The 27,410-nt window shown below is 40.6% G+C and overlaps 1 protein-coding gene across 1 annotated transcript in view; it reads left to right on the top strand.

Annotated features, from left to right (window-relative positions):
* The first annotated feature begins 5,214 nt into the window (after positions 1-5,214).
* MEI4 (meiotic double-stranded break formation protein 4) overlaps positions 5,215-27,410 on the top strand; it is a 203,414-nt gene continuing 181,218 nt past the window's right edge. Inside the window, exon 1 of the mRNA XM_032650884.1 lies at positions 5,215-5,446. Within this exon, the coding sequence (XP_032506775.1) occupies positions 5,215-5,446 (232 nt within the window). The remainder of the gene's footprint in view (positions 5,447-27,410) is intronic.

Raw genomic sequence — 27,410 nt, 5'->3', positions numbered from 1 at the left:
CTGTGTATTTTGAATTAGAAGGAACACAAAACACATCTAACGAAAGGACATGCATCTCCTATGGACCTGGAAAGATCTGAAGTCCACAGGCTAAGTGTTATCGAACCGAAGTTGGGTCCACTCACCCGATGTGCAGCAAAGCCAGTCTACTGACCCCAGGTTGTGAAGGAAAGCGCAGCATTTATTGCAGGGCACCAGGCAAGGGAATGGGAGACAAGCCTCAGATCCACTTTAGCTTGGTCTTTGAGTTAGGGATGTTTTAAAGGCAAAGAACAAAGGTGCAGGGATTAATCATTGTTTTGTGACATTGCTGTGATATTTCTTAGTCCTTAATCATAGTTTCAGGGGTCAGGATGACTCTGGTTTATTATTCTCTGGCCAGGTGGTCCACGGCTTAGGGGCCTGTTAGGAGAAACAACCTGAGTTTGTACGTTAATGATGATAACTGTTAGAGCAATTTTAGGACATTAACGCTGTTATGGGCAGCAGCAATCTTAGTCATCTGACTCTGGTTGATTAGTGTTCAGTTAGCACAGGACGGAGGTCAGAGGGGACAAGAAAGGGAATTAGGATTTGGATAGAGAGATTAGTAATAAACTCGGTAAGGGAACTCCGCTTTAGGGGGACTTGGTTTCATTAGTAGAACTTGGTGAAGGCTGATCAGGAAGGGAGACTAGAAAACCTAGGAGGCAGAATTCTCATTCCGTTGGCTGTGTTTCCTCAGTTCTGAAAGCACTTGGACAGTTAAACATTTCTGAGCATGTTTAATGTGTGATTATTTCATTTTTTTTCTGATTTTATTGCATTTACTGTTTTTTTAACTTCTTAAAAATTTATTTATTTTTATACAGTTTTTAAACATTACACTCCATTTACAGTTACTACAAAATATTGGCTCTATTCCCTGTGTTGTACAATACATCCTTGAGCCGATCTTACACCCAATAGTGTGTACCTCCCACTCTCCTACCCTTATACTGCCCCTCCGCCCAACTGGTAACCAGTAGTTTGTTCTCTATATCTGTGAATCTGCTTCTTTTTTGTTATATTTACTAGTTTGTTGTATTTTTTTAGATTACACATGAGTGATGTCATGCAGTATTTGTCTTTCTCTGTCTGACTTAACTTCACTTAGCATAATACCCTCCAAGTCCATCCATGTTGCTGCAAATGGCAAAATTTCATTCTTTTTTATGGCCGAGTAGTATTCCATTGTATATATATGTACCACATCTTCATTAACCATTCATCTGTTGATGGACACATAGGTCGCTTTCCATATATCTTGGCTATTGTAAACAATGCTGCTATAAACGTTGGGGTGCATGTATCTTTTTGAATTATCGTTTTTGTTTTTAGATATATACCCAGGAGTGGAATTGCTGGGTCATAACGATAGTTCTATTTTAGTTTTTCGAGAAGCCTCCGTACTGTTCCATAGTGGCTGCACCAATTTACAGTTCCACCAACAGTGTACAAGGATTCCCTTTTTTCTACATCCCTGCCAACATTTGTTGTGTTCTTTTTCATGATAGATGTTCTGACAGGTGTGAGGTGTTATCTTATTGTGGTTTTGCATTCAGTAGTTAACATTAGCATCTGTAGTTAACATCATGTGGGAAATATTTTCCCATACTTTTAAATGTTTTCAGAAACATTTTCAATTAAGTTGTATAATATGTGACAATTTAATTGATACATTTCGATTGTTAGATGTTGAAGCTGGTGACAGGTTTTATTTTGTTTTGTTTTGGTTTTGGTTTTTTGTTCAGTAGTTATAAGTAATCCTGTAAGACCATCTATCTGCATAAAGTTTTGTTGTAGTTCTGGTCATTTCTTTAAGATAAAATCTTAGGGCTTGTATTGCTGGGCCAAAGGGGGATAAATGTTTTGAAGGTGTTTGGTACATATTAGGAAAATATTTTCCTGAATGGTTATCTAATTTAAACTTCCATTCCTCTTATATATGAGTGATCTGGGGCTCTTCATAGAATTTTCGTCAATGATCTTGGAGATGAACTAACTTCAGAATTCAGGATTATAATTTCAAATAGTTTTGACAGTACAGAGAATTGGTTAGTTGATAACAAATTTAAGTTCAGTAGGGGAAAATGAGGGTAGCAGAAATAGGGTAGATAAAAATTGCTAAAATACTGTTTGCTGAGTAGCTGTTTCTGCACGCATGCCTGAAGGAGAGTAGAGTAGAGGACAGAGGGAAAATGACTAGATTTTTCAGTAGCCCAGTGGGGAACTTTGTTATGGTGAGGACTGTTCCCAAATGCAAGAAAGAGAAAGCCCATTTGATCAAATGCACTATTCTAAAAAGACTGTTAAAATTTTATATTTTAAGCTATTAAGAATTCAAAGACACTAAATACCTTATTGAGGAACATTAAATGTTCATTTTAATTATTTAGTATAATTATTTGAGCATAAATTGAATTTACAAAAGTCTTTCTGAAATTTACTTCTGATTTTTTTTCTCAGTTAAACAGAGGATATATCTAGGAAGCTCATCTTTTTCTCCATGAAATTTTAGGGGAAATAGAATTATCTTCACCTTGCAAATGGTACTTTGAGGATAGGAATGCTATCCTAAAATAAAGAAGGCATATATTTATAATACACATGTACAAAAAAAAAAAAAACAAATATGAGGAAGGAGCTTAAAAGCTTGCTCTGTTTGGGTGTAGGTTGTGGTTCTGTGTGTGTTTTGAGTGTGATTTATACCATAGAGTCTGCACCAGAGATGTCTGTTAGCAGTCGTATTCTGTTTACTTATGATACATTTCTTTCTGATTAATGTTCAGAAACGTGACCCTGGGATATTTTTGATCCGGAAGGACTTTATAATGCGATCTTTTTTTCCATTCACTGATACGCAGCATGGTTTTAAGACTATTAACAAATCATATATGATGACTTAAAAATCAGAACATTTAATTAATCAGCTTTCTTGAATCAGTTAATTAAATATTTCCGCAAAATGACAGGGAGTTTGCTGTGTTTTATTATCAGAGAAGTTTGTCCTCTTATGCTAATAAACTGTTTTCTTTTTTTTTTTTAGCCAAGATTCCCACCATTCATAATTGAATGTCAGATTCTTTTCTAACAGAAACACTTTAAATAGGTCACTTATTATTAATTACTATTACCTTTGTTATCTTCTCTCAGTACTGTTGTATATACGTGTTAACCTTCCTTAGGGAGAGACATCCGTCCCTGTGCGCTTTCTGCACAGCTTGCCTTTGTGGAGCGCTGAGAGGTGGGTTCTCCTGCTTCCCGTGCCGACACAACAGATGGAGGATGAGCCAGCCAAGTGAAAGGGGTGCTGTGACAGCTAAAATAAGTGGAGCTGTAACTCTTATTGGTTGTCCATCTTAACAGTATCTAGTCCTTGGTGTATTCTCCAGCTGCGAAAGTTGGGAAAATGGCAGCTGTATTTTGCTTTTAGAAATCCATTTTTTATAAATTTTTTTCTGATTATAGTAGATATATATTCAATGCAGAAAATCAGGAAAATTTAGAGAAATATGAGAAAAAATCAGTGATAATTCTCCAGTAGAGGGAATTATCAGTGATAATTCTCCAGTAGAGGGATTGGGTTTTACATATAATTTCATGAACTCACTGTCTTTCCCCTCAGCACGTCATTAACACTTTCCCATGCTAATAAAAATATCTCTGAAAATTCAGTATTTAATGGATATGTAATTATCATTTGTATGGTGTATGATTATTTACTGAAATGGTTGTTGGTCCCAGTTTTAAATATTATAAATAATCCTGTAATGAACATATTGTACACGCATTCTTGTGTTCATCTCTGATTATAATAAAACAGCATTATGCTACCTGTTAGATTGATTATTTTCAGGAAAATTTATAGGATATCAGATAGGTACTCATTGTAGAGGGTGGGAATACATCTGGTAAGATTGGATATGCAGCCTTTCAAGCTGTTCTTTGAAAGGTGCACACAGGGCCTTGGCAGCTGTAAGACTGTCAGGGCATCATAATTGCAGAAAATTCATGAGCAGAGAAGTGAATGGGAATGACCTTGGGCTGTGTACATCTATTTGTATGACTGTGATCCAGCCATGGTGGAGAAATAGCCTTGAGAAACTGAAGGAAATGAAGGGTGGGAGTGTGGAATTTGAAATTATGTTAGTATGTAGATGTGGCAACTAAAAGTCCTGAATTTTCTGCACCATTGTACTTTTTAACCATTCATTAAAAATGTTTATGTAGCATGTTTTATGTGCAAAGCCCCTAAATTCAGTAAAGCATGGCGGAGGTCCACAGGGCCTTATACTTCATTTGTATTAAACCAATGAACGTAGTGTCATGTTGTCCTCATAATTGTCAGACTGTGGTACAGTGTTGGTTTGGAAAAGTATCCTCATGGTGGCAATTGGAAAGCTTTGGAGGTGTGGAGTCAGAGCAGAGTCATAGCTAAAATGATGCAAATATTTGAAAGATTGTTCTAAATATAGATTAGAGGGGCTTGGTGAGAAGCAGGAATAGTGGGTAAACGTTCACTAAGGAATTCAGGATTGGGGGGCACTGACTTCAAGACTTAGGGTGGATTAGAGGAGTAGAAGGGCTTACATTTAAATGAAGGATATAATTTAGCGATTCTGATTACACAGTGAACTCTTTGTAAGATATAAAAGCCTCAGTCCTACCCCAGATTTGCCGAGTCAGAATTTTGGAGGGATGAGACCAGGTATATATATTAAAAAGCTCCCTCAGAAGGGAGGGAGACACAAGAGGGAAGAGATATGGGAACATACGTATATGTATAACTGATTCACTTTGTTATAAAGCAGAAACTAACACACCATTGTAAAGCAATTATACCCCAATAAAGATGTTAAAAAAAAAAAAGCTCCCTCAGAGATTTCAATGTGTGTCTCTGGTTAGAAACCACTAAATGAATTAATTTGTGTTTTTTTGAATTCCAAGAAATTGTCAGATTATCCTCACCCACTGTTTTGAATCTTAATACACTTAATGTGCATGTGTTTGCATTTCTCTTCTGCGTGTTTTTTTCAAACTGTCTTCAGTTTCTGAGAAATTTTTCTGCCACTTGGTTTCAAGTTGTAAACTTACTAGTGTTATTCTGCAAAATCAATTTTGAGCAAATGAAATGTACTGCAAGGAATTTCTGTAACTTTTTTTTCTCATTACATGATAGGGACAAAAGCCAGGATGGATGATCAAGCATGGTATTTGAGAACTTCAAAGCTGGCTCTGGCCTTGGCAATTATCCACTCAAAACCAGCAGACAAAAGCAGCAGAGAATACACAGAGCATCTTGCAAGGACGGTGTCTGGGCAGGAATCAAAGTGGAGAGCAAAAGTCAAAGCCTTGGAAGCTGAAGTTCTGCAATTACGTCAAAAACAACTTCTGAGCAGGATTTGTTCAGGATCATTTGAGAGTGGTGAGTGGATGAAACCTGGGGATGTATCAGTCTGTTTTATTTCAGCGTCACAGTTATTTAGAAATTTGTTACCAAGACACCGTTGTTTAGTTTCCTAAAATTATACTACTTCTTCTTACCCTATAAAGATTTTTTATTTCTAATCATTCATGAAAAACTTATTGTCACTTTCTAATCGATGGGGCTGCATTACACATGGGGATGAAGTTGGAGAATAAATTGTCTAGATGCAAAGGCAATAATAATACTTTAAGTTTACTGGAGAAATTAATTTAAAAATCTCACTCATCCATATTATTTTACTCTGTATTTTATGTTGCTTTTGTATTACATAATTCATCCAGCAGCTCCGTATCAAGTACCAGCTCTGGACCAGGCATGCAGTGGGTGATGAGGACTCAAAAACACATAGAGAGAGGTGCTGCCCTTACCGTGAAGTACCTACCATTCCAGCGGGGAAAAAAGACCTATATATAGATAATTAGCCCAGTTGTGATGACCGTTACCATAGAGTCAGTGACAAAGTGCAGAGCAGAGCAGGAAGCCATTCATTCTGCCTGGTTTCTGGAAGGGCTTCTCAGGTTTGGCCCTCGCGGGTCTGTCCATAATAGTGAGGTGGTCAGAGCCTGCAGCAAGAGGCAGGAGCGTGAGCTGGGCAGCGGGGAGAATATATGCCCCGTTCACCATGGCCAGTGGGACATCCCAGAGCCCAGAACACCGTAAGGTAGAGATCTGACAGGGAGAGGCAGAGAGGTGAGTCGGGACCACGCTCAGAAGGGCTTTGGATGTCAGCCTGAGGAATGTTCCTTATCAATGAGTTGGCCAAACAACGTGTGATCTCCGTAGAACCCGTGAGAGAGCGTGAAAGGGGGACTGTAATAATGACACGAGGACAGCAGGGAAGACCAGGACCCGCTAGGACAAACCAGAGCACATGGGCACCTCCTTCGTCAGGAGCCGTTCACCTTTTTAACTCACAGGACTGACCCTCACATTGTGATTATGAAATGTAATTCTGCCGGTTATTTGAAAATGTAAATCAGATCGTGTTACTCCTTTGCCTAAAACCTTTCCCTGACTTCCCGTAGTGCCTAGCACTAGATTCCCCCTTGTGGCTGTGGCTCCTGACGCCACGGTGATTTCACTTCTCCCCTGCACGAATATACCCTCCCGCTCTGCACACAGCTCCAGTGTCCCTGGGCTTCCTTCCAGCCTGTGCAGGCTCTTCTCGCCTCGGAGCTTTGCTGTGCTCGTCTCTCTGACGTGTGGCTGCCTCTTCCCTTCCTAGAGGTCTTACTCTAAGTGACCCCTGCTCAGTGATCACTACAGGTATAGAACCACTCACAGTTATTTTTTACCCAAACACCCCCCTATGGGTTACGTATCTGTTTGCTTACTTGGTTGCTGTTTGATCTCTTTGACTTGAGTTTGGGTTTGCTGAGGAGAGGGTCTTTGATTTGCTCACCACTCTCTACTCAAGACCCACCCCAAAGCCTGCCTCACAGAAGGTGCTCAATCCATATTGTCAAATGAAGTGGAGCGTAGAGGATGCTTTGGCTGTGGCAGTGGTTGGAGGCAAGGAGGCAGCTTCTAAAAGCGTTTACCAAGCCCACGTGAAGGGTGATGTGTTGAACTAGATCTGTGATAGGGAGAACCAAAATGCACAGTTTCAGAGTAGAAACTTCAGAAGTTTGTGAATGAGTTAAGAGGGGGTTTTAAGGGAGCTGGAGGCGTGTAGGATAATTGAGGTTTCTAGTTCTTGTTCATTAAATTGATTGCGATGCTTTGACTCCAGATAGCGAACACAGAAAAAAGCTTATAGGATAACAGGTCTGTCTGAGAGTGTTCTGAACATACCCCTGAGTATATAGGCATTACCTAGAAGGAAGGTAGAAGTATGGTCCTAAATCTCAAAGGGGATGAGCAGACTGGAAACATAGACTGACAGTAAGGATTTCTTGGTATTTAAGTGATAGTGAAGTTATCACTGTGGATGAGACTACAGGGAGGGTGCAGCTTTGACAGGGAGGCTGCAGGTTCCAACACTGCAGGGTGCGCAGAGGGAAAGGAGCCGTTGGAAAGACTGTGACTGTCATATTAGGATGTGCAGGTGTAGCGGACTGGTGCCTGCCATGGGTGGTAGTAGGGTACTTGCTAGGTTCAGGCAAACCCTGCTAACCTGATACCCATGGTGTTACTAAATCTCATCACTGTGTGAGCAGAAACAGTGTTACATGATTTATAGCCACATTTTAGTCTCTCTCGTCTTTCTAGGCAATGGCCTCTTTGAGAATATCTGCGAATGGCAAACATAATTATTTTTAACTTTTTTTGTGCAGTCATATGACTGATATAATGGCACACATGTAAAAATTCCCAGTAATATTGAACTGTGAATATCATAAGCATCCATGGTGTCAGAGCTGTTGTTTACCGTCAAGGGTCTGTTTACAACACCGATGCGGTGTGGGGTGTGGGATTTGTTTGGGACGTGAGTGGACCTAACGGTGAGAGCCTCCAGGATGACTTGTTTTTACACTGAAATCTTTCACTTACAGTGCCTGTGAGAGGAATTCTCAAATATCATGTAATTAAAATCTCTTTTACTCGCAGCGAGAGTTGCAGGTAAAGCGTTTCAGTGCAGATGTTTGGAAGTAGTCTGACTCTCCATCTGTTAGCTTAAACTTGAAAAATGAGGAATAAATGGATAGATTCAGATAAATAGAGTCAGTATTAAAGGGGAAAGGAAAAAAAAAACCTAAGCAAGGGGGGCTATTAGATTGATAGGAAAATAAAGGAGGAACACAGTTGATTTTTAAAGATGTATGACTTGAAAGACTGACACGCCTTGCTCTAAGAAAACTCCATCGCTGAAAATCAAACTATTTTATAGGCGTATTTATATTTTGTGTATTTATATTATGTGTTTCTTCACACATGGATGTTCTCCAGTGTTCAGAGACTACAGGCCCTCAAAAAATGGTGAATGGAATCCTTCCTGACGGATTGAGAGGCTGGGGAACTTAATCTACAGCATTAGCTATCCATTGAAGCAACCGAACAACCCAGAATTAGATAAAGCAGAGCTGAAATGGCAAAGTAAACAAATAAGGAAGTATGATATGGTTTATACAGCATTTCAGGAACTCAGCTATTTCTTTATTCTGATTTATTTTTCTGTAGTTTCTTAAAGGGAAATATTCTTCTTTATTGTATTTGTTAAGGGGCTAGCCTATATAGAGAAGGGATAAATAGAACTTGCTCTTGGAATTATGCCACATTTTAATTTTACCTAAATGCTTCTTATTAGAAGAAGGGAGGGAGGAAGGGAGGGAGGAAGGGAGGGAGGGAGGGAGGGAGGGAGGATGGATGGATGGATGAAAGAAGCCCAGACATCTGGTGTCACACTTCTTAAAGTCTTCTGGGTGATGTGTGACAGACAGGTTAGCTGTCTACTCAATAGCCAGCTTCCTTCTTCTTTACTAAAACACTCCAATTTTGTTTTGACAGACATGTGCCCATGCCTAGTGGGTTAATCTATGAAAGGCTTAGACTTGTTTTGCCAGTATTATTCTGTGGTTGGGCAGTGGAAGCTAAAGAGGAATCTTTAGAGCCTTTGGTAAAGATTCACCTCATTGTATAAAGCGATTGAGGCTTGTGAAAGGTAGGAATTTTAAAGTGTTTTTACCTCAACCACTTGCTTCCTGTATGGGCACTGCCACATGAAGATGTGATGCCTGGAACTGCGGTAGCCGTTTTACAACCATGTGGCAATATTGAAAAATTAGTGTCAACATGGTAAGGATGATGAGCAGGAGGGTGAGAGGAGCCTTGGTCCTTCTTGTCATTGCTGACCAGCCAAAGCAACTCTGGGATTACTTTATTAGGAATTTTGTTTTAAAAGATAAATAATGGTTTAAGCCACTGTTATTCACATAATTCTCTTCCTTGTAACTGAACACATCCTAACTTAAAGAGTGGGGGAGTGGTGGGGATAATGAATAAATTAGAGAGCTTTTTTTCCCCAAGAATCTTCTTGATTTATAGGAGAGAAAATGAGAGAGAGAGAGAGAGAGAGAGAGAGAGAGAGAGAGAGAGAGAGAGAGAGAGAAAAGTGTTCTCTTATCTAGAACAGCTTCCTGTTAAATGATGGCCTTATAATGTTGCGAGCATTTAGGTGGGGTCTGAGTAGGTAGTTGAGGGAGACACAGAGCATAGAGGTTGGCCAGGAAGACATTAGTGGTTGTTCTTAAATGTTGACCAGGGTTTGAAAGGGATGTGACGGCAGGCACAGGGCCTTGTTAGTGGGAAGACTGGCCTAGGACTTCAGTGAGCAGACTTAGATCTAAGCTTTGAGTGTGTGTGTGAATGTGCTGGTGGGATCTGGACGGTTGCTGTGAGACTTGCACAGTGCTTTGGCATTTACAGGAGGGACAGAGATGGATGTCCTGTCAGGCATATGCTTTTTCCCCTACAACATAGGCACTCAGTATCTTCCTAAATGATACATAGGTTACTGGATGAGCAACTAGCTAAAGTTAAAACGTACAAGAAAATCAAACCAAATTAACTCATCGATTTGTCTATTTATTTAGTAAACACTCATTGAATCTGGGGCTCAGTTATCACGGGCTTGGAGCTGGGGAGCGTGGTGGGCAGGGCAGCACCATGAGTTTAGGTTGAACTCAGCTCTTGTCAGTTTGGGGTCCTGGGGAGCAACCAGCACAACCAGATGGCTGTGGAAGCTTCACCGTCCTTCACTCTTCAAGTTTGTCCAGCCTCCTCTGCTGTTCCCATCACTGCAGCACTGCCTACCCCAGACCCCACTTCTCATTTCCTGTAAGTTTGCATTCAGGCAAAGGCTCTCAGCCGACTGGTGCTGCTGAGGTATCAGAGCAGGGGCTGGGTATCGCCGCCACCCTGCTCGGAGCTTGTCTTGGCTCCCAGCTGCCACTCTTCTGGCCCCGCCTACTCAGCCTCTGTCCCCTCCCTTCCTTCTCACCCTGTTCCAGACCACATAATGGGGAGATACCACAAATAACAGACTTGCAGACACAGCTGTGGAGCTCAGCATTTATATGTTGGGGCCTTCCCTGTTTTACAGATGCTGAAAGAACATAGACTATGAATGCATAGCATTTCCTTCTTCACATGAGCTCCTATAATATAAATTGTCAAATATAATAATAATGGGAATTTGCTTAAAATTGCAGTTGATTTAAAGCACACATGCATAATGTACATAAACATCAGAGAATACACCCTTAATTTAGTAGGGATTCTAATGAAAGTCTGTATAGTAATTTAAAGTAAATTTATAATTGTACGTTAGAAATGCTTTACTCATTATATATAAAAACTGAATTAAACTTTTGATATTAGAGACCACTGTCAACATGCAAAGAAATTAAAGTTAAGGCTGAAAAAGCTCAGTATCAAATGGCTTTAACAGTAACAGCAATAACTTAGAAATGTGAACACCTTCCTTAGCATCTCAGACGCTGGCTCTGGTGGGAATGGTGGAGATAGGGAATCAGGAGGGCCGAACAAGTCCCGGCACACGGACGAGGCCTGAGGGAGCCGCAGAGGCTGGGACTGGGCAGGGCAGCCTGGCGTCTCACATGCGGAGTGTTCCAGGTGGAGGCCATCCGTCCTCCCATGCTCTTCCTGTACCAGGCTCCGAATGTCACTGTGTGGTGCAGCCTAAGCTGGGTTTCAGGTAGGTATCGGGCATGTCCAGGTGATGCCCTAGTTGGGCTGCATCTCTGGATTCCCTCCACTTCTCTGCATTCCCAGTACCACTGTCTAGGTCTTGTCTGAAAAATCCCAACTGGACTCCATGTCTGTGGTTGTAGCCTTGCTGTGTTCAAGTCCATATTGCAGCCTAGTCTCAGGTCCTCTCACTTACTTTAGGATGAAGTCCTCAACCCGTAAAACGGGCTCCAAGCCTCTCCACAGTGTGGTACTTGCTTCCCTCTCCAGCCCAGCCTCTCACCACTGCGCCCTCCACATTCTGCTCGGCGACATGCGAAATTTCTTCCACTTACTTGAATCCACCTTGTTCTGTCTCAGCTCCAGGCTTGTACACACGTGATTTCTCTTTGGAGGATGTGTTCTCCCTCTCCTTTTGGTCTAGTTGTGCACTACAGTATTCTTTTCTGCTGATGTAGTTTTAAAATCTCTTTTGCCTTCCTTGACTACCTCCCTAGACTAGATCAGATTCCCCTGCTAGGGGTCCCCATGATATTCTGTACTGTTTACGGCATTTTTGAGCTAAATTACAATGGTTTAATCAGCCTGTCTTCCCTGTAGGGCCTACACTCCATGCTTTCAGGGAGTGTGTCTTTTCTCATTACCACTGTACTCCTAGGTTAGCACAATACCTGGCATGGAAGGGCTCCTTGGTGACATTTTTGAATGAATATGTTTAGAAAAGATTTATGTGGGTGTTATTTAATACCTCGAACAAAGTGGCCTTGCTGATCTGTCGTTTCTGGAGATCTACCAAACCCCTGTAATGATGAAAGGAGAATCAGAGAGGGAGGTCCAGCATCCTAGGAAAGGGAACCGACTCAGGTAGGGTGAGTATCAGGGCTCTTCCTCTGAGGGAGCTGTGCAGGCACACAGTCATGTAATCAGAACAGAATAAACAAAGAATGACAATGTTGAGGGCCCCTCTGCGGAACAAAAGCTGAAACTGCTCAAAGTACTTGTGTATTCCTAGGTCTTTACTCATTGTGATATTTTTGGAATAGTTTAACCTGTAGCAAATTTTCATCTAGTCCTTTCATTTAGGATTATATTTAATTTTTTTCGGTTTTATTTGTGTTTTTTGAATGCCCTGCTGTTGGTTTTCAAATTTCAAGATTCTGTTAGAAATATGAAAGTACCTTGAGGATTTTGGATTCAATGCTTGGATCCTAAACATCCTAAAATTTATTTTTTTGGATAAGTTCAGTGTGCAGTGAAGAGAATCCAGGTAGGTAGCTGTGGGCTACAGTTTGGAGTGGGAAAATTGATGGAATAATATCAATTCCATTATCAAAGCCAGGAGATCAGATGATGAGGGTAAATGGGAGTAGGCTGGAGATTGTGCATTTCTGATGAGCTCCCAGGTGGCGTCTGAAGACCCGGGTAAGGAGCCGCGGGGCTGGGGAATCCCTGGTGGGGCGTTGGTCTGTGAAGGAAGGAGAAGTGATAGGTTGGCAGTTGGGGGCGGGGCGTGCAAGGTGGAGGGAAAGTTTTCTCTTTAGGATGGAAAAGACATTAGCCCACTGGTGCTTTGGTGGGAAGGAATTGGCAGAGAGAGGAAAGGGGAAGATACAAAAGGAAGATAATAAAGGAATCCCAGGTGGCTTGGGGCCCTAAACCTAGAAGAATTACAGAGCACACACGGAGAGAGGGAGAGACGGGCCCTGGGCCCCAAAAGGAGCCACCCTCTCTTCTGAAGGAGGGAGTCGCTGCCCCTTGATTTGTGTTTCTCTGAGTCGTTCCTGGCAGCTCTTCAAGGAGTTCCTTCGCTTTAAAGCTCTCCCGGCCCACCCAGTGCCCCTGCTTCCTAATGACTTCTGGTTGTGTTGTTTCTTTTTTCAAACTGCCTTTGGAGTCTCATTCTCACATTTCTTTCCCTGCTGTTTCAGCTCTGGTCTGAATCCTCCCTACGTCTTTCCCTACCTCTTGCTTTGGTTGTATAGATAAAGGAATGAGGAAAGCAAGTTGGCTAACTTGCCTGAGGTTAAATGGATGGTAGATGGAGTGGGATTTCCGTAGGATCCTTGAACCATGCCTTTCTAGTACTTGAAGGTGTTTTCTTAAACAGGTATTTCTCCAACTGTGGTCCCCAGACCAGCTGTGTCAGCATCAGGTGGAGATGTGACAGATTTACAGACCTCACCCCTGACCTGAATCAGAAACCTTGGCGGGAGAGCCAGCATCTGTGGCTTAACTAGCCCCCCAGTGATTCTGCTGAAAACTGAAGTTTGAGAACCACTGAAACCACTGAATTAAACAAATAAACGTGAAATATATGTTCAGGGAGCATAGTGAGACCTCTCCAGAAAAGGGGTCAAACCATCCGAATGTCACACATCAAGGGATTTGCTGGCAAGACTCTGAAAGTTTCCTTAATACCAGCTGATACCCTCAGTCACCAAAGAACTGAGAAGATATTCATTTAGAGCCTGATTGAGCTGAGGCAGGTAGTAGAACTTAGAGAAAATGAATAAAAATATAAAATAGTAACATGAACATGACTCTAACAACCATGTTTGATACTGTTCCATACCGTTCAGTGAAATATGTGTGTAAGCATAATAGGAATACAAGGAGTGAGTATTGTACATTCTTGTTCTAGGAGAACTTCTCTCTTCCCTCCTTACCCCTCTCTCCTCTCCTCCTCCCTCCATCCTGCTTCCCTCATCTCTTCCTCATAAGCACCCTATGTGCAATCCTGAATATATGCCATATTTTCTGTATATATGTACAGTTGTATAAGACAGCTCCCATTTTTGCAGGGGAAAATGTTTCTTATATCTATTTCAAGTAATTTTAGAGATACATTGTAGGGGAAAATATTGCATAGGAGAAGCAATATACTGTATTCTAAAAACTAGTAGAAAATCTTAAATTCTGATAATATTTTACCAATCCTTCAAAAAGAATATAATGTAACATACCTAAAAAGAAATATATTGCCAACAATGAATGCTAGCATGGTGCAGGCCACAAGACAAAAAACACTGAGTCATAAGTAAAGTCTGTCACACATGTACAACTATAAACACAGGTACTTACATTGTATTCTGGGTGATTCTGAGGGCCGAACCAGGTAACCTGGTTATCAAATGAACTTGAATGAATTCCTAAATGGAAGATGCAGGTACAGCCCTCATTCAGGAGGAAGGGCATCATTACATATTTCTCATACCGCACCTAAACTGTGGTCTTTTCAGTTGAATCTCCTGTTTTAGAGACCTCATTTCTGTGATTTTTAAAAATTAAATTTCTTGTAAGCCTTTCTTAGAGTTACTGTGAAAATTAAATCTGTGGACGAGTGCCTGGCTGGGGTGTGCGCTGTAAAGGGGACAACGGGGCTGGGAGCTGCTCTCAGGCACCAGCAGACCCGTCCTATCACATTATCAGTTATTTCATGGTAAGTGTGTGATAATTTTTCTTGTTTTCGGTCGCTCCCATTTCTCTCAGAGTCAGAGAGAAATATCGCCTGTGTGTTTTTAATTCATTCAGACCACGTCTGCCAAGTTTTGTGCTTTGACGTAAACAAGAAAAAGATTGCTGCCAGAGCAAGCTAGTTCCTATGCTTTCAACGCCCAGCTCTAAACATTCCTCATTACTCTTTTAATTAATGTCACACAAAGAACAAAGACTAAGTTGCCTTTGTGTCCTGCCTTGGTGCTTCACTCAATACCATCTTACACGCAGTCGATTTTCAAAGACGTTCCTTGGCTTGATTTTTAAATTATTGACTCTGATTAGGCTTGTAAATATTTGTAGCAGAAATAATTTTCCAGCTAAGGTGGGATTTTCTGTGTAAAATGTAACAGATAAAATGTTAACATTTTGTATCAATTGAAAAGTAACCACTTGGTGAAAAAGTAAAATGTTAACATTTTGTATCAATTTGAAAAGTAACCACTTGGTAAAAAAGAAACTGGTAAAACTTTAAGTAATGCCTCTGATCCTTCTACTTATACATACATCTGATTGTATTTGGAGTTTTTCTAACTTATTAATAAAACAGAATATGTAGAATTTAAGCATCTTTAAGCATCTTTCCTCCCTCCCTTGTTATTCTAGTAACAGATTATATCTAGAACTTCCCCTGGAATTTAGTATAATTTGTCCATTCTTTTTTTTTTTTTAGAGATATTTTCTTTGTTGAATTTTTGAATTTTATTCTCTTTATTTTTTTATACAGCAGGTTCTTATTAGTTATCCATTTTATACATATTAGTGTATACATGTCAAACCTAGTCTCCCAATTCATCCCACCACCACACCCCCGCTGCTTTCCCCCCTTGGTGTCCATACATTTGTTCTCTACGTCTGTGTCTCAATTTCTACCCTGCAAACTGGTTCATCTGTACCATTTTTCTAGGTTCCACATATATGCGTTAATGTACGATATTTGTTTTTCTGACATACTTCACTCTGTATGACAGTCTCTAGGTCCATACACGTCTCTAAAAATGACCCAATTTCGTTCCTTTTTATGGCTGAGTAATATTCTACTGTATATATGTACCACATCTTCTTTATCCATTCATCTGTCGATGGGCATTTAGGTTGCTTCCATGTCCTGGCTATTGTAAATAGCGCTGCAGTGAACATTGGGGTGCATGTGCCTTTTTGAATTATGGTTTTCTTTGGGTATATGTGCAGTAGTGGGATTGCTGGGTCATATGGTAATTCTATTTTCAGTTTTTTAAGGAACCTCCATACTGTTCTCCATAGTGGCTGTATCAATTTACATTCCCACTAACAGTGCAAGAGGATTCCCTTTTCTCCACGACCTCTCCAGCATTTGTTGTTTGTAGATTTTCTGATGATGCCCGTTCTAACTGGTGTGAGGTGATACCTCATTGTAGTTTTGATTTTCATTTCTCTAATAATTAGTGATGTTGAGCACCTTTTCATGTGCTCCTTGGCCATCTGTATGTCTTCTTTGGAGAAACGTCTATTTAGGTCTTCTGCCCATTTTTGGATTGGGTTGTTTGTTTTTTTAATATTGAGCTGCATAAGCTGTTTATATATTTTGAAGATTAATCCTTTGTCCGTTGATGCATTTGCAAATATTTTCTCCCATTCTGAGGGTTGTCTTTGGTCTTGTTTGTGGTTTCCTTTGCTGTGCAAAAGCTTTTAAGTTTCATTAGGTTCCATTTGTTTATTTTTGTTTTTACTTCCATTACTCTAGGAGGTGGGTCAAAAAGGATCTTGCTGTGATTTATGTCAAAGAGTGTTCTTCCTATGTTTTCCTCTAAGAGTTTTATAGTGTCTGGTCTTACATTTAGGTGTCTAATCCATTTTGAGTTTATTTTTGTGTATGGTGTTAGTGAATGTTCTAATTTCATTCTTTTACATGTAACTGTCCAGTTTTCCCAGCACCACTTATTGAAGAGGCTGTCTTTTCTCCATTGTATATCCTTGCCTCCTTTGTCATACATTAGTTGACCATAGGTGTGTGGGTTTATCTCTGGGCTTAATATCCTGTTCCATTGATCTGTATTTCTGTTTTTGTGCCAGTACCGTATTGTCTTGATTACTGTAGCTTTGTCATATAGTCTGAAGTCAGGGAGTCTGATTCCTCCAGCTCCTTTTTTTCCCCTCCAGTCCGCTTTGGCTATTTGGGGTCTTTTGTGTCTCCATACAAATTTTAAGATTTTTTTGTTCTAGTTCTGTAAAAAATGCCATTGGTAATTTGATAGGGATTGCATTGAATATGTAGATTGCTTTGGGTAGTATAGGCATTTTCACAATAGTGATTTTTCCAATCCAAGAACATGGTATATCTCTCCATCTGTTTGTATCATCTTTAATTTCTTTCATCAGTGTCTTATAGTTTTCTGCATACAGGTCTTTTGTCTCCCTAGGTAGGTTTATTCCTAGGTATTTTATTCTTTTTGTTGCAATGGTAAATGGAAGGGTTTCCTTAATTTCTCTTTCAGATTTTTCATCGTTAGTGTATAGGAATACAAGCGATTTTGGTGCATTAATTTTGTATCCTGCAACTTTACCATTAGCTCTAGTAGTTTTCTGGTGGCATCTTTAGGATTCTGTATGTATAGTATCATGTCATCTGCAAACAGTGACAGTTTTACTTCTTCTTTTCCAATTTGTATTCCTTTTATTTCTTTTTCTTCTCTGATTGCCATGGCTAGGACTTCCACAACTATGTTGAATAATAGTGGTGAGAGTGGACATCCTTGTCTTGGTCCTGATCTTAGAGGAAATGCTTTCAGTTATTCATCATTGAGAATGATGTTTGCTGTGGGCTTGTCATATATGGCCTTTATTATGTTGAGGTAGGTTCCCTCTGTGCCCACTTTCTGGAGAGTTTTTATCATAAATGGGTGTTGAATTTTGTCAAAAGCTTTTTCTGCATCTATTGAGATGATCATATTGTTTTGTTTTGGGTTTTTTTGCGGTACGCGGGCCTCTCACTGTTGTGGCCTCTGCCGTTGCAGAGCACAGGCTCCGGATGCATAGGCTCAGCGGCCGTGGCCCATGGGCCCAGCCACTCCATGGCATGTGGGATCCTCCCAGACTGGGGCACGAACCCACGTCCCCTGCATCAGCAGGCAGACTCCCAACCACTGTGCCACCAGGGAAGCCCGATCATATGGTTTTTATTCTTCAATTTGTTAATATGGTGTATCACATCGATTGATTTGAGTATACTGAAGAATCCTTGCATCCCTTGGATAAATCCCACATGATCATGGTGTATGGTCCTTTTAATGTGTTGTTGGATTCTGTTTGCTAGTATTTTGTTGAGGATTTTTGCATCTGTGTTCATCAGTGAAATTGGTCTGTAATTTTCTTTTTTTGAGTATTTTTGTCTGGTTTTGGTATCAGGGTGATGATGGCCTTATAGAATGAGTTTGAGAGTATTCCTTCCTCTGCAATTTTTTGGAAGAGTTTGAGAAGGATGGGTGCTAGTTCTTCTCTAAATGTTTGATAGAATTCATCTGTGAAGCCATCTGGTTCTGGACCTTTGTTGGAAGATTTTTAATCACAGATTCAATTTCATTACTTGTGATTGGTCTGTTCATATTTTCTGTCTTCCTGGTTCAGTCTTGGAAGGTTATACCTTTCTAAGAATTTGTCCATTTCTTCCAGGCTGTCCATTTTATTGGCATAGAGTTGCTTGTAGTACTCTCTTAGGATGCTTTGTATTTCTGCGGTGTCTGTTGTAACTTCTCCTTTTTCATTTCTAATTTTACTGATTTGAGTCCTCTCCCTCTTTTTCTTGATGAGTCTGGCTAATGGATTATCAATTTTATCTTCTCAAAGAACCAGCTTTTAGTTTTATTAATCTTTGCTATTGTTTTCTTTGTTTCTGTTTCATTTATTTCTACTCTGATATTTATGATTTCTTTCCTTCTACTGACTTTGGGTTTTGTTTGTTCTTCTCTAGTTCCTTTAGGTGTAAGGTTAGATTGTTTATTTGAGATGTTTGTTGTTTCTTGAGGTAGGATTGTATTGCTATAAAGTTCCCTCTTAGAACTGCTTTTGCTGCATCCCATAGGTTTTGGATCATTTTGTTTTCATTGTCATTTGTCTCTAGATACTTTTTGATTTCCTCTTTGATTTCTTCAGTGATCTCTTGGTTATTTAGTAACGTAATGTTTAGCCTCCATGTGTTTGTGAGTTTTACGTTTTCTTCCCCTGTAATTGATTTCTAATCTCATAACGTTGTGGACAGAAAAGATGCTTGATATGATTTCAGTTTTCTTAAAATTTACTGAGGCTTGATTTGTGACCCAAGATGTGATCTATCCTGGAGAATGTTCTGTGTGCACTTGAGAAGAAAGTGTAATCTGCTTTTTTGGGTGGAATGTCCTTTAAATGTCAATTAAATCTATCTGGTCTGTTGTGTCATTTAAAGCTTATGTTTCCTTATTAATTTTCATTTTGGATGATCTGTCCATTGGTGTAAGTGAGGTGTTAAAGTCCCCAACTATTATTGTGTTACTGTCGATTTCTTCTTTTATAGCTTTTGTATTTTATAGCTTTTATAGCTTGTGTACTGAGGTGCCCATATGTTGGGTGCATATATATTTATAATTGTTGTTTCTTCTTCTTGGATTGATCCCTTGATCATTATGTAGTGTCCTTCCGTGTCTCTTGTAACATTCTTTATTTTAAAGTCTATTTTATCCGTTATGAGTATTGCTACTCCAGCTTTTTTTGATTTCCATTTGCATGGAATATCTTTTTCCATCCCCTCACTTTCAGTCTGTATGTATCCCTACGTCTGAAATGGGTCTTTTGTAGACAGCATATATATGAGTCTTGTTATTGTATCCATTCAGCAAGGCTGTGTCTTTTGGTTGGAGCATTTAATCCATTCACATTTAAGGTAATTATTGATATGTATGTTCCTGTTACCATTTTCTTAATTGTTTTGGGTTTGTTTTTGTAGGTCCTTTTCTTCTCTTGTGTTTCCCACTTAGAGAAGTTCCTTTAGCATTTGTTGTAGAGTTGGTTTGGTGGTGCTGAATTCTTTTAGCTTTTGCTTGTCTGTAAAGCGTTTGATTTCTCCAGTGAATCTGAATGAGATCCTTGCCAGGTAGAGTAATCTTTGTTTTAGGTTCTTCCCTTTCATCACTTTAAATGTGTCATGCCACTCCCTTCTGGCTTGTAGAGTTTCTGCTAAGAAATCAGCTGTTAACCTTATGGGAGTTCCCTTGTATGTTATTTGTTGTTTTTCTCTTGCTGCTTTCAGTAATTTTTCTTTGTCTTTAATTTTTGCCAGTTTGATTACTATGTGTCTCTGCGTGTTTCTCCTTGGGTTTGTCCTGTCTGGGAGTCTCTGCACTTCATGGACTTGGGTGGTTATTTCCTTTCCCATGTTAGGGAAGTTTTCAACTATAATCTCTTCAAATATTTTCTTGGGTCCTTTCTCTCTCTCTTCACCTTATGGGACCCATATAATGCGAATGTTGTTGCATTTAATGTTGTCCCAGAGGTCTCTTAGGCTGTCTTCATTTCTTTTCATTCTTTTTTCTTTATTCTGTTCCGCAACAGTGAATTCCACCATTCTGTCTTCCAGGTCACTTATCCGTTCTTCTGCCTCAGTTATACTGCTATTGATTCCTTCTAGTGTATTTTTCATTTCAGTTATTGTATTTTTCATCTCTGTTTGTTTGTTCTTTAATTCTTCTACGTCTTTGTTAAACGTCCTTGCATCTTCTCAATCTTTGCCTCCGTTCTTTTTCTGACGTCCTGGATCATCTTCACTATCATTATTCTGAATTCTTTTTCTGGAAGGGTGCCTATCTCCACTTCATTTGGTTTTTTCGGGGGGGGGGGGTTTAACTTGTTCCTTCATCTGGTACATAGCTGTCTGCCTTTTCGTCTTGTCTGTCTTTCTGTGAATGTGGTTTTTGTTCAACAGGCTGCAGGATTGTAGCTCTTCTTCTGCTGTCTGCCCTCTGGTGGATGAGGCTATCTAAGAAGCTTGTGTAGGTTTCCTGATGGGAGGGACTGGTGGTGGGTAGAGCTGACTGTTTCTTTGGTGGGCAGAGCTCAGTAAAACTTTAACCTGCTTGTCTGTGACGGGAGGGGCTGGGTTCCCTCCCTGTTGGTTGTTTGGCCTGAGGCGACCCTACACTGGAGCCTACCTGGGCTCTCTGGGAGGGCTCACGCCAAGGAGTACTTCTCAGATCTTCTGCTGCCAGTGTCCTTGTCCTCATGGTGAGACACAGCCATGCCTCACCTCTGCAGGAGACCCTCCAACACTAGCAGGTAGGCCTGGTTCAGTCTCCCCTGGGGTCACTGCTCCTTCCCCTGTGTCCCTATGCTCACACTACTTTGTGTGTGCCCTCTAAGAGTGGAGTCTCCATTTCCCCCAGTCCTGTTGTAGTTCTGCAATCAAATCCTGCTAGCCTTCAGAGTCTGAATCTCTTGGAATTCCTTCTCCCTTTGCTGGACCCCCAGGTTGGGAAGCCTGACGTGGGGCTCAGAACCTTCAATCCAGTGGGTGGACTTCTGTGGTATAAGTGTTCTCCAGTCTGTGAGTCACCCACCCAGCAGTTATGGGATTTGATTTTACTGCGATTGCGCCCCTCCTACCGTCTCATTGTGGGGTATCTTTTTTGGTGAGTTCCAGTGTCTTCCTTTCGATGATTGTTCAGCAGTTAGTTGTGATTCTGGTGCTCTTGCAAGAGGGAGTAATTTGTCCATTCTTTCTCTAAAATAATATTTTTGTTAGAATGACATTATTCTTCAACCCAGGTCATAGAGATAAGATGGCATTTTGCATATTTAATATCTAATTTTGTTGATCATTATGCCTTTAATAACTCTGCAGTTATTTCTATCTGTGTATTTTATGAAGTGTTCATCCTGATCGGATTCGTTTTTCCCCTGTGAACCACAGAGCGTCTCTTCATATCTGTAATTTCCAAGCAGGAGTTGGTCCAAAGTAGGCCAAGTCCATGCTGGTGGCTGTTCTGTGTGGTCACGCAGCTCTCTCATGTCTGATGGTGTGAGGGAGACAGAGGAGGTGGCCCGGAGGGCTCTGGGCCTCAGTGAGCTGTACTTTTCCAGGCCTTCCGAAGCTTCTCTTTAAAGAAGCACTGAGTCCGTGCACAGGCATCTGTGATGGTGAACACAGTGATGACAAACTTAGCTGCTCACTTCCCTTATAGACAGCAAATGCCACATGCACCTAGGCGTTTTGTACCCACAGGTCTGTGTAAAAAAGTAAAGTATGTTTAATCAGATGTGCAATGTACAGTTTTAAAATTTGTTTTTATTTTGAAGTGTCTTTCTGAAAGGCTTTTCCTCTTCAGAGCTGGTAGACATCAGGCCAGGGTTCCCGGTAGTGACTTAAATCCTGCCCCTGCATTCAAATCCCCAGGGAGCTGTGAAAATATCTTGACGCCTGGGTTGCGCCACAGACGGATGAGGTCAGAATCTCTAGGGGTTGGACTGAGGTATCCTTATTCTTTCACTATCCCTATGTTATTCTGAAGTGCAGCCAAGATTGAGAAACACTGCTTTAAGGCCAACTTTTATTTTCTGTGTTCAACCCAAATGCCCTTATTTCCAGTTTTCATTACTAATCCCATGTAATTTTAATGCCCCTGTTTTCTTGGCATATTCTCTGTGGAATGCTGCAGTTATTGACTAGAAAGAGTAGAACACACTGATATTGGCCCTTTGCGGGAGTTACCTGGTGATAGACTTAATCCACACTAATTTACCGTAATTATGAGATATTTGGGAGCATGGGTTATACCAGCGGAGGGGATGGTGGGTGTGTAGGCAGCTGGGGAAGGGCTGTCCAGTTGCCTGTGTGTGTGTTTGGATGTGCTGGTGACCTGACTAGGATTGGAGTTGGGCCCTTGGTGGGGTTCACAAGCTCTTTGGTGTGGATGGTGAGCAACTATTAAATGACATGGCATTTTTTTTCAATCTCCTCTTTCTTTATTCTGTAAGGGCAGAGAGCAGTAGTAGTAGACAGCTTCTTCTAGCTCCAAAAGCAATATCACAGGCATATCATTTTTAAATTAGGGAATACTTGTACTTCTGCTCTTTCTCCAGTATTATTTGTTCACTTTAGTATACGGCTTATTGAACAATCTGTGGTATGCTTTTAAAATGCTCTTCTTAGGTTATTGCTGTAATTACTGTACTGTTCAGGGTCCTTGAATGAGCAGTAATACTCTGCAGTTCATGATGAGTTAAGATACCTCTTAGGAAAGAATCAAGTATTATTCCTCCCTTTGACTAACATTTGGAGGTGAAGTCTTAGCAATACTGTGGTATATTACTGAGAAACCCTATACCAGTTGGTGCAGAGATGTTGCCTATTGTATGATTCATAAATAGCTATTTAATTAATAGAGTACTTAATATATATATGCACACAACTACATAATGCTTTAATTAAAATTACACTAAAAACGTTGTGGCAGCATGGTCTTAATTCATACATTCTGCTTTTAATGCTGTGAACAATTTTACCAAGAATTCTCAGCTACGAAAATTAATTAATTAAGATGTTATCTTCCAGATAGTTCTGAAGTAAATGCTTTTCCCCCCCAACTAGCTAAAATCTTCAATATTTACTGGAAGGTAGTAGACACCGACTTTTTGTGGCTTGAATATCATGGATTTATGTTTACCAGAAGGCATCTTGTAAGCAGGTGGAAATGATGTGATTTTAACATCCACTCTGACATGTTTGAATGAGGAAAAGGGCAATGCCTAGAGCACCATGCTTAGTGTAAAACACCTGAATACACTAATGAGTGGTCATCATGCAAGTCTAGTACCCAGTAGGTGCTCAGTGATTAATTTAAGAATGAACATACATAAATGAATGAAAAAAGAACCAGCACAGGAAGAGGAGGTATTATTGATGGGGGGAAGGTTGCTGAGGACAAATTCTGGAGGTGGAGAGCTTACTGGAAAGAGCATGGATTTGGGAATTAGAGGAATCTGGGTTGAGTCTCAGTTCTACCGACATTGGCTAAGTTCCTTTAGACAACTCACTGTCCTTCTGTGAGTCTCACTTTCCTCCTCTGTAAAATGAGGAGGGGGATAGTGATGGGCAGTGGTGAGGTTTAATGGGGAGCGCTTGGCCCCAAGCTTCTTGACACGTAGACAGAAAACAAATACTAGTTTTCTTCCTCGGCTTGATGGTCTGATGGGAATTGTCATTGATTCCTTAACAGCAGAAGAACTTAAGTTTCTTGTTTTTTGTGTTTTGTTTTCTGACTTGAGACTTTTATTGTTTAATTCTGTCTTGCAAAGACCTGAATCTAGCTTTTTAGCAGGTTATTCCGGTGAGAAAGGAAAGAACAAAGGTTTAAGGGTGTGTGTAAGTTTTCTTTTTTCCAGTAGTAAAATTGAATGATTGGCATCATTGCCATGTTTTCAGTTTGGTCCGGTAGCAGAAGTGGAAGCTCCTTGATGTGCTGAAGGCCTGGAAGTCTGATTCTGTTAGGAGTAAGTAAACTCTTTAGAACATTCTGTAGGAATTTAGCTGTTACCCTGTCTCATTATTTTGGGAGTTATATTAATGGAACTGGATTTTCATTCTCTGCCCTGTCTCTATATTGTTATTAAAAATTCTAATCTCGTTTCTATTCTTTTGTTCTCATTTCTCAATCATATAATTTTCAGTGTACTCCTTCCACAAGGAGCCCTGTGAGTTCTGTCTTTTCTGAAAACATTATTTCTCCTTGAACGTTGTAGGAGCACCCTGGAGGTCATCTACCACCCATTTTGCCTCTGCAGTTTTTCCTAACGCACAGTTAAGATCAGTTTTTAAGCAGTGATAGTGTTCCATTGTGTAGGAACAGATGTAATTCAGGTCCTTTCCTGCCGTGAACCCAGAATTCTTTCTCAGCCCCACGTGCCCGTCTCTACGTGACTCTTCGTTCCCTCTGCTCCAGCTCTACCTTCACACAGCCCTTGCCCACGCACCTACCTCTGTGCCCTTCCTCCATGCTCCTTCCTTCTGCAAAAGACTCCCTGGGGAAAGCTCTGTGATCCCTTGACACTCATACCACATGAGGTCTTTCTGGCGTCTCCCTGGTCAGAACTGATTCCTTCAGGTTCCTGTAGCATCACATGGACCTCAGTTTGACAATGATGCATTTTTGCCTGTGGAAGAGCTTGTTCTTGGCCTGCCTTTTTCTCATTCCCTGGTGGTAGGAGGCCTTGCCTTCTTTACCCTTTGAGTCCTCTCACGTCTTATTCTAGTGCCTTTACATAGTGGCACCCAACACATATCTGATGAATTAAATTGAATACAATATAAGCTCTGTGAAATCCTCTGATCTGGCAAGACAGGATATACGTCGTTTGGTTTATTTTCTCCCTGAAAAATGTGTGTTCATTTCATTTTTTTAATGGCAAGAGATTGTGCTGCACTTTTGGTCAAGTTTATTTAATTTCCTAGACCACTGATTTTTACAATGAGTGATGGGTGGATGAACTGTAAGACTGAAGCCGTGCTGTACTGCTTTATAACTCAGCCTTTCAAGTTATGGAAGCCAGAACTCCTGGGAGTGAGATTTATCTTCAGGAAGATCACTATAGTAAAGAGCAGTGGAAATGAGTTCTGCTTGGTTAGCAACAAGGTGTCTGCAGAAAACTGACTTTGAGCTTTCCTTTTTACCAAAGAATAAATTTTAACCATAATTGACAGTGTAATAATTGACTATTTGAGCTCTCTCTGGTTATGCCTCTTTTATCAGAATTAAGGCTATTTTTACCTTGTCTCCTTATGCTAGGGAACAGACTCTACAGAATTAAGTATGTGACTTTTGGCCATATCCGTATGTTCTTACAGAGTGGTCATTTGGGACTTTACTGGCAGATAGACTGTACTTAAAAAAAGAATGTTAGCTCTGAAAATGCGTGTGTCTCCAGACAGTGGCATGTGAATGACTCTTGGTCTTTGTAACAAGCCTATAATTAGCTCACATACTTAAGGCATATGATGAGCTATTATGTCATCCCTCAAATGTTTTATTCCACAGTGAAATGAAATTCAGAATTGGCCAATTACAGTGTTTTTCTATTTCTGGATTGTCTGTCAGTCTAGGGCTGTTATTCATATTTTCAGATAGTCTTGTGAGTTTTTAAAGAAAAGGATAATTTATGTGATTCCATGATGAAATAATCTTTTCACCTCTGAGCTTTCCTAACCCTTTTCTTGTAATGCTGTTATAATATCCATTTAGCAGGGACCTCTGACCACCCACCTTGTGCCTGGCACTGTGTTGAGTGCTTAGGATATAGTGTAAGACTGATGTTTGGAGTTTACAGTCACAAAGAGAAGACAGTTAATGTGTAATAACAGGTCCTGTGGAGCCCATTTCAGGGGAATCTGATCTGAACTAAGCATCAGAGAAGGCATTTAAATTAAAATCTGGAGATTGAATATTAGTCAGGATAGTTGGGTTTATAAGGGGTAGGAGAATGTTCTAGATAAAAACAAAACAAAACACAGAGGTGTGGAGGTAAATATAGTTAGAGGAGTGGTTTCCAAACTTGGGTGCACATTAGAATCACCTGAAGAGTTTGAAAAAGGTCACTCCCATTCTGAGAGACACTGTTGGATACTTGGAAAACCATTATTGAGGTATTTTGAGCAGGTGAGTGACACAGTATGATTGTGGGAGAAGATCACTGGGCTTCAGCCTGAGACAGATTGCAGAGGGCTGAGGCTGGGTGGGCACAGACCCACTGAGAGGCACTGCAGTGAACTGGGCAACAGAGGAGAACAGCTTGGCGTCAGCTGGGATGAAGAACAATGGTGAGAGTAAAAGTGGGTGTCTTAGACTTTTCAGGCTGTTATAACAAAAATACCACAGACTGGGTGGCTCATAAACAGTGGGCGTTGATTTCTCACACTTCTGGAGGCTCAGAAGTCCCAAATTAAGGCACCAGCAGATTTGGTGTCTGGTGTGGGCTTGCTGCCTGGTTTATAGGCAGCACCTTCTCGCTGTGTCCTCACATGGTGGAAGGGCTGAGGGACCTCTCCGGGGCCTCTCTGTAAGGGCACTGATCCCACTCATGAGGGCTACACCCACATGACCTAATCACCTCCCAAAGATCCCACTTCCTAAACCAGCACACTGGGGCTTAGGATTTCAACCTATGAATTTTGGAGGAGACGTGAACATTCAAACCACAGCAGTTGGCAAATAGAAAAGAGGCTAATTAGTTTTGAAAAAATCTGAAGTTAATATCACATAAACCAAATGAAGAGAGTAATTTGAGAATGAGGAAATGTATGAGGTGAGAGGTCAAGCAAGGTGGAAACTGTTGACTGTCCGTTTATTCAAGTGACCAGGAGGTCCTTTGTTCAGTAGCATCTTTGCCTAGAGAAGTAGAATATATATGAAAAACCCATCCACATGCAGTAGGCAATGAGTTTCGTGAATAATAATAGAAAAGTAACTGGTATAATGTGATTAGGAAACACTTAAGGGAAGAGAGAGCATGTGAGTGAGCCTTGAAGGACACGTAGAACTTCAGCCCAGGAAGAAAAGAACATCCCGTGGTGTGGATGTGGTGTGTCCAGGACCAGAATATATGATTGCTTTTATGAAGTTCCGGCTTTATTTTCCATAATGAGGAGACATTAAAAGTTATGCACTCGGACTGGAATTAGTCCAGCAGCAAGGTATTGATTGCAGGAGAGGGGGAGAAACTATACTGAAGGCAGGAAAGCCTGATAGGAGAAGATGGTAGTGTT

Source organism: Phocoena sinus, chromosome 12 (genome assembly GCF_008692025.1).
Source record: "Phocoena sinus isolate mPhoSin1 chromosome 12, mPhoSin1.pri, whole genome shotgun sequence".
NCBI classification, from domain to species: Eukaryota; Metazoa; Chordata; class Mammalia; order Artiodactyla; family Phocoenidae; genus Phocoena; species Phocoena sinus.
Note: the sequence above shows the minus strand (reverse complement) of the source record. Positions and strands in the feature narration are given on the sequence as shown.